Consider the following 19,289-nt stretch of genomic DNA (forward strand, 5'->3'; position numbering starts at 1 on the left):
CATCAAGGAATGCGCGCCTGTGTCACACAGAAAAGTGCAGGGCAGGGAGCAGAGGACGGACTCCTGAGTTCCGCTCTCTACACTGTACAGAGCTGCGGATCGCTCCCTGCCCGGCACGCTGCCTGCGATGAGGGCTATCTGGCCAGGAGCCCCCAGAGCCTTGAGCAGCTACAGGTCAGATTGCCCTCATTCCTGACAGGACAGGAAAAGTCCCCCTGAACCTCAGGGCACAGTGCAGCTACAGCGTTATCTCCAGCACACGTGGCTAATTTGCATGAAATGCAAATTAGCCACGTGTATAGCGGCAAAAACAGCACTGCCAGGCCCCTCTGCTGTGACTGTGACTGGGGCCCGGTGAAGAGGAGGAGGACCCGGCTGGCCCGGGGCTTAATACAACTGAGTAATTGTCCCTGGCTCAGCCGGGCCCCCCCTCTTCATCGGGCCTAGTACACCAGGCATAGTAGTAATGCCCTGACGGCGGCCATGGGTGTAGTAGGTCCTGCCAGGGTACGGTTATTAATTATGGGATATTAATACCTCACCTCTGGGCTGTTGTGTTGCAGATAGGAGTATTCGTAAGGTTTGCTTCTGGACCAGACCTATTAGCTGTTTAGTTTCCTATACTGTTTACATTGTTCATATTGTGTCGGGGGCTCTATTGTTGTGGCTGCGACGGGTTTGTGTGTATAACATTTAATAAAAAGGCAGCTGTGGCCATTTAACCCAAGTAGCAGGCAGTCATGTTTATTTTATGTACACCAAGTGTGGTAGGGAGGGGTTGATGGGATAAGTGAAAAACCAAATCCCTCTTCAAATTGTCAGGAGGTGGCAGAATGCTAAATAAGTTAGTCGAATGGTACGCTAATTTGCATACTGTTAGGACTTTATATTTTGCACAATAGAAGAATAGATTTTAAAACGAAAAGAATGATTTTTATGGTTGCTCATCCCCTACAGGGCTATGTGGTTAGTTTAAAGTCTAAAAAAGAACAGACAGACAGGCTATTATAAGTCCATGCAATGATAAAGTACATGTTTCACAACGAAAATTAGTCCTTCATGAATGAAAGTGAACAAATTCTCCTTCTGTAAGTAGATGGAGATTATCAGTCTCTTCCAAGATGTTAGGGCCGGGTGGACGGGCAGACCCAGGAGGTGGAGCCACTGGGCCGAACACCTCACTGAAGGCAAGGGGTCTGGTAGCCGGAGCACTACAGGTAGCAGGACAGTCCGTTCAAGGAGTGGAGTGTAGAAGTCCCTGGGACCACGGAGTCACCGAAGGTAGCCCGGGTGACGGAGCTCAGGTTCGGAGGCCGAGATGTTGTCAGGCAGAGTCCGGAACCGACGGAGCGAGAAGACGGGTCACCACAGGGATCAGAGATGGTATGGACTGACGGGATGGCAAACAGTCACCGTTCGGGGTTCGGGAATCGTCAGGACCGGATGGCGAGGCAGGAGCGGCTCTAGGGGAGAGATAGGTAAGTATACCAGAAGACACAAGGAGACCTGACTCCTAGCTTAGCAAAACACGAAGAACAGGCCCCGCCCACTTGGAAAGGATCCCCCTATATACCCAGTACCTGATCCTTCAATATCCTGTTGGAGGACACTGGCCCTTTAAGAAAGGGTCAATGACCGCGCGCGCGCCCTAATGCGCATGCGCGAGGCCCGGGTGCCAGAAGCCAGGGCAGGGAGTGGTGAACAGGAGGCAGGAGAGCCGGGCTGGAGCGGAGCTGCCGACGGGCGCCGGGAGCGGGGACCGGGCCGCCTGGGGATCGCAGGTGATGGGGCCTGGAGGCTGTGGAGCGAGGGACGCCTGACAGAGGAGCCGGGGAGCGAGGCAGGGAAGCCGGGGAGCGAGGCAGGAGACCCGGGGAGTGTGACAGTACCCCCTCCCCCACGCCCCCCTCCCCGCAACCGGGACAGGAAGGCACGTATCAGAGGAGTACCCACATTCTCCCGGGGTTCCCAGGACCTATCCTCAGGACCATACCCAGCCCAGTCCACCAAGAAGAACTGTCGGCCCCGTACGGTTTTCATGGCCACGATATCCCTTACCGCATAGATGTCATCATCAGCAATAGGAGGAGGAGCAGAACTGGCAGCAGCGGAGAAGGGACCAAGGACAACCGGCTTGAGCAGGGAGACGTGGAAGGAGTTGGGTATTCTCATCGTGGCCGGGAGCTGCAGCTTGTAGGAGACCTCATTTATTTTGCTTAGGACTTTAAACGGCCCGATGTAGCGAGGGCCCAGCTTGTATGATGGTAGCTTCAATCGGACATACTTGGAAGCAAGCCAGACCAGATCTCCTGAAGAGAAACACGGAGGATCCAGACGCCTCTTGTCTGCGTGTCTCTTCATCCGCAGGGAAGCGCGTCCAAGGGACGTCTTGACGGAGTCCCAAATGGTTGCAAAGTCACGGACTACAGCATCAGCAGCAGGGACATCCGAGGAAGAGGATACAGGTAATGGGATGGAAGGCTGAAGTCCGTAAACGACATGGAAGGGAGAGCTGGAGGAGGACTCACTGACGTGGTGGTTATGGGAGAATTCAGCCCAAGGAAGAAGCGTGGACCAGTCGTCATGATGGGCGTTGACGTAGTGACGTAAGAAGGAGGTCAAGATCTGATTGACTCGTTCTACTTGGCCATTCGACTGAGGATGATGGTAAGCTGAAGAAAAGTCCAGAGTCACTCCCAGATGTTTGCAGAGGGCCCTCCAGAAGCGGGAGGTGAACTGAGTTCCTCTGTCGGACACAATGTGTGATGGAAAGCCATGCAACCGGAAGATGTGTTGTACATAGGCGTCAGCGAGTTCCTGGGCAGAGGGCAGTCCAGCCATAGGGACGAAATGAGCCATTTTGGAGAACCGATCCACCACGACCCATATGACTGTGTGTCCGAAGGACAGGGGCAAGTCCGTAATAAAGTCCATTGCAATGTGTTGCCACGGAACGGAGGGTATAGGCAGAGGCAGAAGACGTCCATATGGCAGGTGTTTGGGCGTCTTGTTCCTGGCACAAGAGGAGCAGGCTGAGACAAAAGAAGCGACGTCCGTGCGAAGGGATGGCCACCAGTAGTGACGTACAATTGTACTCCATGTTTTCTTCTGACCAGCATGGCCGGCTATTTTCGAGGCATGGCCCCAGTGCAACACTTTTTGCCTGTCAGTCTCAGAGACATAGGTCTTCCCGGGCGGTATCTGGGCCAGGGTGACAGGGGCCACCGGAATGATTTTACTAGGGCAGATGATGGGCTGGGATGTCTCCTCCTCCTGCTCCATGGGCATGAATGACCTGGACAAGGCATCTGCTCGCACATTCTTGTCCACGGGTCGAAAATGGAGCTGAAAATCGAACCTGGCAAAGAACAAGGACCACCTGGCTTGCCGTGGGTTCAGTCGCTGAGCGGACCGCAGGTATTCCAGGTTCTTGTGGTCTGTGTAAATGATCACGGGGTACACTGCTCCCTCCAGAAGGTAGCGCCATTCCTCCAGAGCCAGTTTGACTGCTAATAGCTCTCGGTCACCGATGGTGTAGTTGCGTTCAGGTGCTGAGAAGCTCTTGGAGTAGAAACCGCAAGTAACCATCTTCCCGGAGGAGGACTTCTGCATGAGCACTGCTCCAGCTCCCGAGGAGGAGGCATCCACCTCCAAGGTGAACTGTCGGTTTAACTCAGGACGGTGGAGCACAGGGGAGGAAGCAAATGCCTGTTTCAGGGAGCCAAACACGGCGTCGGCCGCAGGTGACCAGTCCTTTGGATTAGCCCCCTTCTTGGTCAAGGCGGAGAGAGGTGCAGTCAGAGCAGAGAAGTGAGGGATGAACTGACGGTAATAGTTTGCGAATCCCAGAAAGCGTTGGATTGCCTTCAGTCCGGAAGGAGGGGGCCAGTTGAGAATGGAAGAGACCTTCTCCGGGTCCATCTGCAGACCGGTATCGGAGATTACGTAACCCAGGAAGGGAAGAGAAGACTGCTCGAAGACGCACTTCTCGTACTTGGCGTACAGACGATTCTCCCTCAGTCTTTGTAGTACCAGCTGCACGTTCTCTCTGTGGGTCTGGAGGTCCGGAGAGAAGACCAGGATGTCATCCAGATACACCACCACACAGACGTAGAGAAGGTCCCGGAACACGTCGTTCACCAATTCCTGAAAGACTGCTGGTGCGTTACACAGGCCGAAGGGCATCACACAGTATTCATAGTGCCCATCACGAGTATTGAATGCGGTCTTCCATTCGTCCCCAGAGCGGATGCGGACAAGGTTGTAGGCACCCCGAAGATCCAACTTGGTAAACACACGAGCTCCTCTAAGCCGATCAAACAATTCGGGGATGAGCGGCAGGGGGTATTTATTTTTCACGGTGATTTGGTTCAATCCCCGGTAGTCAATGCATGGGCGTAGGTCGCCCTCTTTCTTCTTAACGAAGAAGAAACCTGCTCCAGCAGGAGAGGAGGATCTCCGAATGAATCCCCTTGCCAGGTTCTCTGTGATGTAGGTAGACATGGCCCTGGTTTCAGCGGATATATCCGTCCTCGAGGTGGTGTAGTTCCCGGGAGTAGGTCGATGTCACAGTCGTAAGGACGATGTGGCGACAGTACCTCTGACTCCTTTTTATCAAAGACGTCCGCGAAGGACCAATAGGCCGAGGGCAGTCCCGGTAGGGACTCCGGAACCGGAGGTCGTCGGATGGGCTGTATAGTCTTCAGACAGTTCTCGTGGCAAGAGGAGCCCCATCGGGTGATTTCACCAGTACCCCAGCTGACAGACGGTTCATGTGTCCGTAACCAGGGGAGTCCCAGCAGGATTTGATGAGACATGTGTGGGAGGACATAGAGAGCGATGTTCTCGGTGTGCAGGGCACCGATACGAAGTTCCACCGGCTTGGTGATCCACGAGATGGTGTCAGAGAGGGGTCTCCCATCTACAGAGGCAATCACGAGGGGTTTGTCGAGTGGAGTAACAGGCACCTGGTACTTGTCCACCGTGGCCTGCTGGATGAAATTGCCTGCTGCCCCGGAATCGAGGTACGCCTCGGCCGTGAACCGCGTCTCTCCCGTTGTCACTTGAACAGTCCACGTAACCGGGTCTGAGAGAGTCCCAGCACCTAGGGCGGCCTCTCCTACCAACCCTAGGCTTTGGAGTTTCCCGGCCTCTCTAGACAGGAGCGTAGAAGGTGTGTGCCCTCTCCGCAGTAGAAGCAGAGACCCTTGGCGAGCCGTTCTGCTCGGCGTTGTTCGGACTGCCGCAAACGGTCAATCTGCATGGGCTCGTGGACAGAGACACCAGACAACGTTGACTGAAGTACGGCGGGCTTCCGCGGAGGAGAGGAATGCCGTATTGGACGTCTCTCACGGGACACCTCTTTGGATCGTTCCTGGAATCTGAGGTCCACGCGGGTGGCTAGTGCGATCAGGGCATCCAGGGTGGAAGGAACATCGCGGCCTGCCAGCTCGTCCTTAATACGACTGGAGAGTCCTTCCCAGAAGGTGGCGGTGAGGGCTTCATTGTTCCAGCCCAATTCTGAGGCCAAAGTGCGGAAGCGGATGGCATACTGCCCCACCGTCATTGTCCCCTGACGTAGCCTGAGGAGTGATGAGGCGGATGCGGCGGCACGGCCGGTTTCGTTGAAGGTGGTTCTAAACGCCTGCAGGAAGTCCTGGATGTTAGTGGTTACAGGGTCCTCCTTTTCCCACAAGGGGTTCATCCAGGCCAGTGCCTCACCCTCTAGATGGGACATCACAAACACCACCTTGGCTTGGTCGGAGGCAAACAGGTGCGGAAGCAGCTTGAAATGGAGGGAGCACTGGTTTAAGAATCCTCTGCAGGTCTTGGGATCTCCGGCATATCGGGGTGGAGAGGCCAAGCGAAGTTTAGATGCTTCCGAGGTAGCCGCCACGGGAGCCGTGACCGTGGACTGTGCAGTGGTAACCTGAGATGCCAGGGACGTGGCAGTTGCTTGCAGCGTGTGCAGGCGGGTCTCCACCGAGGTCATGAAGGCCAGCATGCGGGACTGAGTCTCGCGCTGACGTCCGAGTTCCTGCTGCAGGGTGCCCAGCTGGGCCGCTAGTGCTTCGGCGGGATCCATGGCCTGTTCTTACTGTTAGGGCCGGGTGGACGGGCAGACCCAGGAGGTGGATCCACTGGGCCGAACACCTCACTGAAGGCAAGGGGTCCGGTAGCCGGAGCACTACAGGTAGCAGGACAGTCCGTTCAAGGAGTGGAGTGTAGAAGTCCCTGGTACCACGGAGTCACCGAAGGTAGCCTGGGTGACGGAGCTCGGGTTCGGAGGCCGAGATGTTGCCAGGCAGAGTCCGGAACCGACGGAGCGAGAAGACGGGTCACCACAGGGATCAGAGATGGTATGGACTGACGGGATGGCGGACAGTCATCGTTCGGGGTTCGGGAATCGTCAAGACCGGATGGCGAGGCAGGAGCGGCTCTAGGGGAGAGATAGGTAAGTATACCAGAAGACACAAGGAGACCTGACTCCTAGCTTATCAAAACACGAAGAACAGGCCCCGCCCACTTGGAAAGGATCCCCCTATATACCCAGTACCTGATCCTTCAATATCCTGTTGGAGGACACTGGCCCTTTAAGAAAGGGTCAATGACCGCGCGCGCGCCCTAATGCGCATGCGCGAGGCCCGGGTGCCAGAAGCCAGGGCAGGGAGCGGTGAACAGGAGGCAGGAGAGCCGGGCTGGAGCGGAGCTGCCAACGGGCGCCAGGAGCGGGGACCGGGCCGCCTGGGGATCGCAGGTGATGGGGCCTGGAGGCTGTGGAGGGAGGGACGCCTGACAGAGGAGCCGGGGAGCGAGGCAGGGAAGCCGGGGAGCGAGGCAGGAGACCCGGGGAGTGTGACACAAGATTTGACGGTTTTGTACTGAATTTGGTTTCTATATAGATTACGGCTATAATATCCACCTGTACTGTACCTAATTAGTATTATCCTGTTTTGGCATAACAACATCACTAAATTATGGTTTAATCTTAATTGTGAAATAATCTGACATATAAATAGTAAAATAACTGAATGTGCTGAAGGCATGTGCATATATAGGCCGGAGAATCTTCTGAATCATTGAGTTTACGTGTTTTCTCATTGTTCAAAGTGTGCAGAGGTGGAAGTATCCAGGAACAGCTGAGAATGTGGTTATGTGAATAAATCACATGCCCGCTACCATTTAAATGTCCTGTGTTTGCAAAGACCACCCTCCCTTATGATTGTAAATCTTTTTATGTGGACCTGGAATATACCAAAACCATTCATGCATTCTGAAATGTGTAAACTCTGAGTTATTGGGAAATTCTTTTAGTAAAATGGTTATATAGAGGACACTGAGTCGCATCTAATAATGTGAAATAACATGGAGGGACTTACAAGAGCATCTCAATAAATTAGAATATCATCAAAAAGTTAACTCATTTCAGATATTCAATACAAAAGGGGAAACGCATATATTATATAGAGTCACATACAGAGTAATCTATTTCAAGTGTTTATTTCTGTTAATGTTGTTGATTATGGCTTGCAGCCTTTGTGTATTGAAATACTGAAATAAATTAACTTTTTGATGATATTCTAATTTTTTGAGGTGCACTTGTATCTGGACAGACTGTAGAAGCTAAAAAGCAGAAGTCTCTGCAAAGCTAAAATGGAATATGTCAATCTAAAACAAAGACCAATACTGGTCACTGTTAATTAAGACTGATGTTTCATATGCCAATATTAATTGGTGAGCAGGAAAAAGTTGTGCCACAATCATTAAGACGTCCATGAATTATTGCAGTATAATCTCTGGTGTAAGAATTGCTGGAACAATTGCTAAATTTGACAGGCTAGCCTAACCACGCCCTGGCTTCTCCCAAGCTCTGCTCATTTTGGCAGAGCTGCTTCAATCTGGGATGAAAATGTCAAAAGTAACAAAACACTTTCACAACTCTGTGTTGTGCAAAACAATTTGCTACTATTCAAAAGGGTTTTACACTAGTTTTCTGATGTAAACAGTTTGATATATCTGCCCCATAATCTAGGGAAAAAAAACCTCTTGAAATTAGACCATATATATGCTAGAGAGGGGACCCTAAATTTTGCACTTCCCTCTGTGAGCCAGTGTCTGTGATGACACAAATCCTGTAAATGTTGAACCTTTTACTGGACAGATAACGTATATAACAGTGATTATGTACAGTCATGGCCAAAGTTTTGGAACCCTTGACATTGCTCCAGAAAATATTTTTTGTTTTCTCCCAGAAAATATGATTGCAATTACACATGTTGTTATACCCATGTTTATTTTCTTTATGTGTATTGGAACAACACAAAAAATAAAAAACAGAAAAAAAGCAAATTGGACATAATTTCACCCAAACCCCCCAAAATGGTCTGGACAAAATTGTTGGCACCTTTATAAAGTTGTTGGTAAATAACTTTGTTTCAAGCATGTGATACTTGTTCAAACTCACATTTGCCAAGTAAAAGGTGTGGGCAATATGCAAAATCACACCTTGAGAACCAAAATTGTTGAAAAATATTAACAATCTCAAGGTTACAAGTCCATTACCAGAGATCTTAATGTTCCTTTGTTCATGATGCACAGATACACAACATAATCAAGAAGTTTACAATCCATGGCTCTGTAGCTAATCTTCCTGGATGTGGACAGCAGAAAAAAAATTGATAAAGATTTTAATTGCAGGATAGTCCGGATAGTGGATAAGCAGCCCCAATCAATTTTCCACAAAATTCAAGCTGTCTTGCAAGCTCAGGGGGCATCAGTGTCAGCACAAACTTTCTGTTATAATAATATAATATTTATTCACTTATATAGCACTATTAATTCCACAGCGCTTTACATACATTGACAACACTGTCCCCATTGAAGCTCACAATCTAGAGTCCCTATCAGTATGTCTTTGGAGATGACATTAGAATGAAATTAAACGCTATGGCAGGAGGCCAAGGAAGACCTCATTGCTGACACATATACAGTAAAAGCTAGAATGTAGTTTGCCAAATATTTAAGTAAGCCAAAATCCTTCAGGGAAAGGGTCTTAAAGACTGATCAGACAAAGATAGCTTTTTGGTAAAGCACATCATCCTACTGTTTACCAAAAACAGAATGAGGCCTACAATGAAAAGAAAACTGTACCTACAGTTAAATATGGTGGAGGTTGAAAGATGTTTTGGGGTTCTTTAAATGCCTCTGGTACTGCGTTCCTTGACTGTGTGCAAGGCATCAGGAAATCTGAAGATTACCAAAGGAGTTGGGGTTGCAATGTAGTGCCCAGTGTTAGAAAAGCTGGGTTTGTGTCCTTGGTCATGGGTTAATGACCCCAAATATACTTAAAGAAGCACCCAAAAATGGAAGAAGCAAAAGCGCTGGAAAGTTCTTAAGCGGCCAGCAATGAGTCCACATTTGAATCCCATTGAACATTTGCGGAAAGATCTTAAAATTGCTGTTGGGTGAAGGCAGCCTTCAAATATGAGAGACCTGGAACAGTTTGCAAAAAACGAGTTTTCTACAATTCCAGTTGATAAGTGTAAGAAGCTTGTTAATGGTTATAGGAAGCAATTGAAATGTAGTTATTTATTCCAAAGGGTGTGCAAACAAATATTAAGTTGAGGGTGCCAACATTTTTGTCTGGCCTACTTTTGGAGATGTGTGTAAATTATGTCTAATTAGTCTTTTTTTCCTCTGCCTTTTTTGTACTGTTACAATAAACACAAAGGAAATAAACATCTGTATAACAAAACGTGTAGTTGCAATACTTTTTTGGAGAAATACTTCATTTTCTAGAAAAATATCTCAGGTGTCAACACATTTGACCTTGACTGTATGTATGTAAAGATCTGTAAGCCAATGTGAAAATAACAGTATACAGTAAAGATGTGGATGATATTCAAAAAGGAATAACAATGGAAAAAGAGGATTATATATGGAAGAAATAGCATATGCCAAAATTTACTTAAGGCCGGAGTCACACAAGTAGAGATAGATGAGAGGGCTGGTGGAAGTTCAGGTTTGGCCAGACTTTAGTTAAAACTTTGATATGTGACCCAGACTTGACCCCGGTCCCCAAACCTCATATAAGTCAATGGAGACCCAAACTTCTGTCATGTTAAATGGCTGTAAAATGTTTCTAGTAAGGGTTAGAGGGCTGCAAAATTAAGCTAAATGGGGTGCAACTGTCCTTCAAACAAATGTGGATAGGAAATAAAAAAAAAATAATGTGGGATCCCACCTATTTTTGATAACCTTTGTAGGGAAAGCAGACTACAATTTGCAGCCCTCAGTTGTCAGCTTTACTTTGGCTAGTTATTAAAAATATAGGATATCCTACAAGATTTTTCTTTTTAAATTATTTACATAAATTCATGTTTGATAACCAGCCAAGCTTGGTAAAACAAACAGCTGCGGGCTGATTTTATCAGGCTGAGAAGGTCCATGGTATCTGAGCCTAAAAATACCAGCCCGCAACAGCCTTGGTGCATTGCCAATTGGGGTAATACTTTTGAGGGTGATGTCAGCTACGCAATGTCAGCTGGCATCAAGTCCACTGGTCAGTAATTGGGAGGCATCTATGAGACACACCCATTACTAACCCAATAAGTATAAAGATAAAATATTTATGTATGTGTTTTATGATTTAAAAAATCAAAACACTCCCCTCTCTGGTTCACCAATTTATAAAAAGAAAAAAAAAACCAAAAACATGCAGCTCCGAAGTAGTCCCCTGAATCCGAAGTAGTCCACAAATGGGAACCTGAAAGAGATAAAAAGAGAGTAAAAGAAACAAAAAACAAGACACTGCCCCTCGTTCATGAATTTATTTAAAAAAAATTCTCACAGCTCTGATGTAGTCCATGGTGTTCCCACGACGTCCACCAATTCTGTAGCATAACCTATAGAGCCTCATTTTGAGAAGGACACTTCATAGGTCACTCCCGGGCAGGCTGTACTCTGCACAGTCACCAGGTATTGCAGAGTGCAGCTTGACTGGGAGTGACTTATTAACAGTCATTTTCAGAATGAGGCTTCATAGGTTGTGCTACAGAATCAGTGGACATCATGGGAACACCATGGACTACGTCGGAGGTGCAGGAATTTTTTTTAATAAGCTGGTGAACGAGGGAATGTCTCTTGTTTTTATTTCTTCACCCCTCTCTTTTTGTCATTTAGGTTTCCATTTTTGGACTACATCAGATTCAGTGGACTACTTTGAATCTTTATGGCTCTAATCTAAACTATCACTCCTACATCAACTCTCCCTAAACTATTTTTAAAGGACAATATGCCAAGTATCGCACCCCTGGGTCCATATAAGACCCGATGATGTGATGCGGCTGGCCAATCACAGTAATGCCAGTAGCCAACATGGCTACGGCATTACTTTGTATGGCAAACAATCTCTGCATGTTATTGGCTGTATAATAGCAGCAAAACATGCAGGGACTCGAGCACGGCGCTTGAGCACCCGTGATACTCGACCAAACAAGGAGTGTCTTGAGCAGTGGGAAACATGCTCGCTCATCGCTAGCTGTCACATAAAGCCTCTGCTTACATTTATTTCAACAATTTCTCAATTATACACTGAGGTCTATGCATTCTTGCAGTGAATTACATTGCTGGTTAAGTAGTCTCCCCTCCTGCTAAATTGCTAGCTATAATGTATTTAGTTACTAAAATTATACATGAATGATGTACATTAATACATATAATCCAAAGCGGTTGTAACTTATTATAAACACACCATTAGTTATACATTTAGCAAAGCAATCTTTCATCTAAATTTATGTTTTCCCCAATGATCTTGTTTCACTAAACTAACTAAGAGACATTTCAAAAGTATATATTTTAAAAAAAACACATTTTCTTGAGATACATATTGTGTGTATGTATAATTCAAAAAATAGGAGCCGCAATAGAACAATATGTCCGCAAAGTCTCCCTGACAAGAACCACACCATCCAGATGTTAATAAAAACTGGAGGTCGCACTCCATAAAATTAACAAAGGAAGTTGTTTATTTAACCCATGGTGGCTAGTTGCAACATTTTGGGTCAAATGTGTGGAAATAAGGGCTTCCACCAAGAGGTTCACCGTGTGAAAGATACAGTTTAATTTACGGTTTACACAAATATAAAAAGGTATCAATCCTCTATTAAACTGGATCAGAATTTGGAAATATTTAACAAAACTTTAAAATAATGCATACATGTAAAATGGTTCTGAATGCATTTATCTATGAAATCGGGATTTTTGCTTTTCCTTCAGCTGGCATTAAAGATTGTTTCCAGTACATCAATACTGATAACCTATACTTAGGATATATTACCAATATAAGATCATTGGGGGGACTAATAGGCTGACCAAACAGCTGCTATCACCTCCTGCATCAGTCGGATGTAAACTGTTTATTGGAGCAGAAAACCACAGCTCTATGAACTATTTAGTGGCTGATGCCAGGTACTGCAGATCAACCCCGATTCTTTTCAGTTAGGCTAGTTTCACACTTGCGTTGGACGGGATCCGTTGCATTGCGTTGTGTGACGGATGCAACGGATGTGTTGCATATAGTGGCACAACGGATGCAACGGATGCTGCAAAACAACGCAATTCGTTTTTTTTTACAGTTTTACCGTCGGCAGACTACTGTGAACGATCAGCTGATCACTAACAGTAGCCGGACGCCGGGTGATCAGCCGATCACTCACAGTAGCCGGCCGCCGGGTGATCAGCCGATCACTCACAGTAGCCGGCCGCTAGGTGATCAGCCGATCACTCACAGTAGCCAGCCACTGGGTGATCAGCCGATCACTCACAGTAGCCGACCGCCGGGTGATCAGCTGATCACTCCCAGTAGCCGGCCGCCGGGTGATCAGCTGATCGTTCGGTCGCCGACAATGCGTGCGGGGGGCGGGGGCGGAGTGCGAAGTGGGTGGAGCCGAGTGGGGCCATGGCTGAGGACGTCAGTGATGCGGGGACTGCATCGCTGGGGGACAGGTGAGAGTGTGTGTGTGTATTGTGTGTGTGTGTTTTGTGTGTGTTCTGTGTGAGGGAGGGAGGGAGGGAGCGGAGCGGGGAAGTGTCGGGCTCCCGGCACACGTAACCAGGGTTCCTTGGTTACCCGATGTGTACCCTGGTTACGGGTGGAGGGAGCCAGAGAGAGCATGTGCAGTGAAATCCAAAGGATTCCGCTGCTCAAAAAAACATTACATGCTGCGTTCCTTCCACCCGACGCAGCGTCAAAATAACGACGCTGCGTTGTCCGGCGGATGCAACGCTGACACTTGCATTACAGTGCGTCATCCATACAAGTCTATGGAGAATAGCGCAGTGCGTTAATGGACTGCGCTATTCTCCATAGTGACGGACTCCGCTGAACGCAAGTGTGAACCTAGCCTAAGAGTTAATCTGCAGTACCCAAAAGTGAGCACCAAACACTCCATGGAGCTGTAGTGTTCTGTTTCGTATACTATTTACATCCCGGTGCTGACAAAGGTAATAACAGACGATTAATTGAAGTGCCTGGCTTCTGCCCCATGCTCATCTTACAATGATTATATAACCTATATAAGGCCAATCACAGAAACAATTTATATACAGTGCTTCCTTATTATTATCAACCTATAAGCATCAGAAGACTAAATCCAGTAACCACCCCCCCAAAAAAGCTATGAACGGTTGAAGGCAGTATACACACAACATTAGAATACACTCATTGACAAACAAAAACAAAACAAAACACAATCTGGACTGCAAGATGATGGATGATGGAAGATGATGGATGATGGCATGATAAAGCTAAGAATATACGCCAATCTGTTTTCCTTGATGTCTTGGTTTCCATGCTGCAGGCATTTTATCTTTGCCTAATTATGTTGCAGGGATTGGTTTGGGAAGTATGGGATAACAGATTTATTACTGCTTTTCACTCTTCTCTCCTTATTTATTGTTTACCACTTAGCTTAATTTATACTGGGTAATGATTAGCAGCACATCACATTTGTATGCACTTTTAAGCAATTTTACTTTACCATCATGTTGCAGTCCAGATTGTTTTCTTGTGTCACAATGCCTTGATTTTTAACATTGGAGTATATTTTACTCATATATGTGTACTACGTCAAATAGAGGTTATTATTTTTAACCTGATTTGGGCTTCTGTTACTTATAGTTGGATCTAAGGTTATATGCGCACGTCTACGTTCTGGTTGTCAAATATTCCGCAGCATTTGGTCACTGCATGTGCGTTTCAAAACGCAGCTGAAAAGCTGTATTTTGGATGCATTGTGAATGCAGTATTCATGTAGAATTCATGCCTTTTGGATTTATTGTGAATGCAGAATTCATGCGTTCTGGATGCTTGCTCTGCCATAGACAGAGTGGGAAAAGTATCCAAAACACACAAAAGAAGTGACATGTTGCATTTTAGAACGCAGCGATTCGGCAAAAAATTTCAGCATGCAAATCACTGCACTCTAAAATGCAACGTGCACATGGAATTTGCACAATCTTCATAGATTGTGCTGGGGACACAGGATGCATGTGTTTATGCTGCAGTGCCATACAGAGTGTAAATGCATGCAAAACGCACACGTGCGCACACAGCCTTATAATGATACCCAATCCTGTGAAAAAAAAACATTTCAAAGCGAAAAACCAAATGTTTAATGTTAAAATCAGCAGCTAATTCAGGGTAGCCTTTATTTGGTGTCCCCTAGGAAATTAGACTTTTGTATGAAAATGTATCTAATCCTACAAGAAATCTAAGTCCTCCTTCTCTCCTCCACACTTGTAAGCTCTTCACCCAACCACCTCCAAGACTTCTTCCGAGCAGCCCCCCCCCATCCTCTGCAATTCTGTGTCCCAACACATCAGATTATTCACCACATTTGGAATTTTCAGACAAAATACGAAAACTCATCTCTTCAAAAAAAGCTTAGTTACAGCTAACATTGACCCCGCTGCCACCTCACCACCACCCGAGATGATGCAACCCTACTGTCTCCAACCCATTATCCGATAGCATACAATCCCTCAAGGGCAAAGCTCTCTCTTTTCTGTAGCAGTCTGTTAATGTTAGATTGTTTATTGTGATTTATGTTAGTATTTTGTATGTAACTTCTTCTCGTGTACAGTATCATGCAATTAGTTCTGCTCTAAAAATAAATAGTAATCTTGAAGGCTCAATAAAAGTCTTCAGGTAATATGCCCCGATTACTTACAGATTACAAACAATTACTTACACAGTCTAAATGAAAATTTTGAGAGGTTTAGGAACAGTTTTTTTTACAGACTGCTAGCTCCTCAGTGTGCTTAGAATCTCACTACCTAAGCTGTGGTATATTCTCCCCAATGTTATAATGAGAAGATCACCAATTTAGAATAGACTGGCAGTTAGATAGCAAGGATCAATTTTATTTCTAAGTGTATCCCAGAGAGCATACAGGTATACTTACATCTTCTCTTATTAAGTCAGAAAATAGAGATAAAACAATAATTATCTGACAGCTTGGCAGTTTGTTGCATTTATACCAGTCACTCACAAGTGAAGCAGATGCCAATTATTCCAATCACCAGTCCTCAGGGATCAAGTTTATCTCATCATGGATGTTGTTGTGGGATTGCAGCTTTCAATCACTGCCACCTTCAAGTAGGTGATCATGTAGTCTAAGGTGGTATTGCATATATGTTTATATGCTGTACACAAGATCATTGACGTTACCACAGGCTTAAAGGGATATTCTCAACTTACACAATTACTCCTTTACCAGAACAGTGCACTCCTGAAGATTGACAGTTCAGACAAGCAGAATGGTCGTTCCACTGGTCCAAACTGTTCTCTCTTCCAGGCAGCTAGCAGAGGTATATTTGGCCAGTTTTAGAGTGCCATGAGCAGGCTGTGAACATGGACACTGTTTGCGATGCTGATTCCTTACTTTGGCAAACAGCAAGGCTGGTACTACAGTGTTGACAGTAACAAAGACAATGAGCTGTACACTTTAAAACTTGAAAAAAATAAAAAAAACATACCTATTCCTTAGAAATGAAAAAAAATTACAAAAAAACTGAAAAATAATCTGAAAGAATAGACATGCTGATTTTCTTCAAAAACAGCAGTTTTCCATTTCAGTAAGGGAAGAATAAACTATTGTGTGCATTAAATTTATGAAATCTATCTTTTGGTAGTACTGTAAAAATCAGCTTTTAATTTGCAAAAAACACTGCAAAAAATGCACCAAAAAATGTATGATGTGAACATAGCCATATAGGGAATCTGTCACCACTTGACCTTTTTAAACTGTTAATATGGGCATACAGGTTATAGAATGCTGAAAAAAGTCATACCTGTATATTTTATATCAAATGCCTTGTTGTGGAAAAATCATCTTTATCACTTTATGTAAAGAGCTCTTCCAGGCTATGGGGCGGATGCTGCCTAGAAGATGACTCTGACTCCAGAGATTATTATAAATAAAATGGGTGTTACCAATGTGACACAAGTAAGTGACACAGACAAGGAGAAATTAAATGTAACTTGTTGCAAGCATATTTTTTGACGCTCTGAGCTCTGCTTCATTACAACAATATTGCAACAGTGTCTGACTGTGAGTTGGAGGATGAGGCTGAGAGAAATCTACAGATGTATCAGTTATAATCACCTACAGCTCTGCAGTGAGAGCAGAGAGCATCCATTAAACATCACATTAGTCACATCCCTAATATTTAAAATAAGCTCTGGAAGCGGCGTTAACTTCCAGGCGGCATCCGCCCAATATCCTAGAAGAGATAATTTACATAAAGTGATAAAAGGTGATATTTCAACAACAAGGCATCTGATATGAGACATACAGGTATGACATTATTCAGCATTCTATAACCTGTATGCCCATATTAATAGTTTAAAATGGTCAAAGTGGTGACAGACTCCCTTTAATAGGTGGGCTATCTCTCACCATATTTCTCCATAAACTATGACTACAGTAGATGCATATTAGAGAAGGAAATAAAACTACACCCGTTGGTAGTCACCGGTAATTGTAATGTTAACACTTTATGACCTTATCTGGGCATGTGGTGTGTGTGACATGGTAAGACCCATCCTCTTTAAAGGGAAGGTGTCATAAAAAAATGCAATAACTGAAAAAATGTAAAGTATTAATGTTTTAATGTTTTGTTTAAATATTATTTGTTTTCAATTGAGCAAAATATAAAAAAATATTTTAAAAGTTTGATATTTTCAACTCTTAAACACTAGGGGGAACAGCTGCTGAAATCCTACTGTAGAACTAGTTCACATTACAACTGCAGTAAAAGTAGGTGGAATCTGCTCTCCTTTGTGTGATGTCACCTCCCCCTCCCGATTTGGGTGTTTTCAGAAGTATAAGGGAAGATGAAGTTTAGGGACACAGTTCAGTCCCATTTTGTTGTTGATCCTAATGTCTAAAGTTTCACCGAGGACCGCTGGCATAGTGCGCCACTGTATACTACACCCCAATGTATATTGTGCTCTGCTCTATACCGCACCCCTGTTATACAATGTGCTCCACTGTGTACAAAACTCCGCTGTATATTGCGCTCCGCTGTATTCTGCACCCTGCTGTATACTGCGCTCCACTGTATACCGCGCCCTAGTGTATTCCATGCTCAGCCCTACTGTATTCCATGCTCTGCTGTATACCGTGCCCCATATTTAAACAAAACATTAAAACAGTAATACTTTACATTTTTTGTGCTGTTCTTGACTGTTCACACTATGTTTCATGGGGTATTGACCGTGCACTTAATCAAGGTGAGCCAACTTCTTTTTCTAGTACCAAAAGTCTGTCAATAGTGAACAACGTCTGGTAAACAACGTCTGGTATTACACTAAACAATTTTTCTAAGCAGAAATGCATTGGTCCCCCCACCACATTATGCTTTTTGAGAAGGAGCTGCCATCTGAAATATGGTAAAGTAAATAAGATTACAGTGAACATCTGGACAGAATATCTTAGACTACATTCCCACAATCAGGAGACACTGCATTCAAGATGCAGTGTCATTGCTCACGCGGAGACTCTAGTGTTCTCTGCGGGGAATACACTGTCAGTGCCCACAATCAGGATTTTGGGTGCAGTGGATTTTCACTGTGTTCTCCCACTCAGAACACTGTCTCTGCTAGAATAAATTGACATGGTTCGGCTCCGAAAGCTGCACCACATTTCACTTTAAACTGCGTCTAAAAGAAGCACAGTGGGCATGAAATTTCGATAAATCCCATCTACTGTGCTTGTTATTGTACAAAGCACCGTTTTGGACTCTGAAAAAAACCTCTGCATCCAATAACACTGTGAACGTACCCTTAGAATCGGAGGTTATGTCATTTTATCTACCAATTGATTTACATGATATACCATTACCCAAATGTGTAAAATACAAATAAAAGATAATCGTGTACCTCTCTCCGCTCACTGCATATTTTACAGAGCCAGGTGGGCCGCTTCAAGTTGCTGACCGTTTCAATTCCACATTTTGTGCAGACTTTCTAAGACGAAAATAGGGAAATTACAGATTAATGATTTAAGATTTGACATCATTTCTAAAGGCTGACATGAAAAGAGAATCCAAAAAACTTATAGTTTTTTGCTAGTGGCTCACAATGTATAGTGAGCCAACCAAAGCTCTTAGCTATTTACTGTGCACAAAAATAAACCCAATTGATTCATTGAGAAGGACTCTTACAGTTTTTCTTCATTACCAATCAAGAAAAGGCTTTGATCATGGCTCTTGCTTTGGCCAGTCTTAGGGCAGAGTCACACTTGCGTATGACTTGCATGAGTGCAGTGAGAAAATCTGGCCTTGCACTTGGCTCCATTTAAGGAAACACAGCAGCTCAGATCTGCAAGCTTTTCCTCAGCCCTAATTGGACTGAGGAAAGAATTGCAGCATGCTGCGATTGTCTGGGAGAGCCGTATCACTCACACCCATACAAGTTTGTGAGTGCGAGAGAAGTATTGGATTGCACTTGGATGTCATCCAAGTGCAGTGCGATATATCCACAGGCTCACAATGGAGGAGATGGGGAGATTAACTCCTCCCTCTCCTCCGCAGCTGTGATGTGACTGTTGTTCTTTTACATAGCATAGCTATATTGTATGTGTTCTGGGACTTGTGTATATACCATAATTCCACTATTTTGACTATTATAATAACGATCACAGAAAGTGTCCGAATTTATTCACACATTGTTATACATACCTGTGGTTTATTTTTTATTGTAATCATGATATACCAATGTTTAT

General features: G+C 45.2%; 1 protein-coding gene across 2 annotated transcripts in view; it reads right to left on the bottom strand.

Moving 5' to 3' along the window:
* The window catches only part of RPH3AL (rabphilin 3A like (without C2 domains)), a 465,043-nt gene that overhangs the window by 301,033 nt on the left and 144,721 nt on the right, over positions 1-19,289 (bottom strand). For both annotated transcript variants that reach the window (XM_075334208.1, XM_075334209.1), the window contains exon 5: positions 18,446-18,532. In XM_075334208.1, the coding sequence (XP_075190323.1) occupies positions 18,446-18,532 (87 nt within the window). The remainder of the gene's footprint in view (positions 1-18,445; positions 18,533-19,289) is intronic.

The sequence above is a fragment of the Anomaloglossus baeobatrachus genome, chromosome 2 (assembly GCF_048569485.1).
Source record: "Anomaloglossus baeobatrachus isolate aAnoBae1 chromosome 2, aAnoBae1.hap1, whole genome shotgun sequence".
NCBI classification, from domain to species: domain Eukaryota; kingdom Metazoa; phylum Chordata; class Amphibia; order Anura; family Aromobatidae; genus Anomaloglossus; species Anomaloglossus baeobatrachus.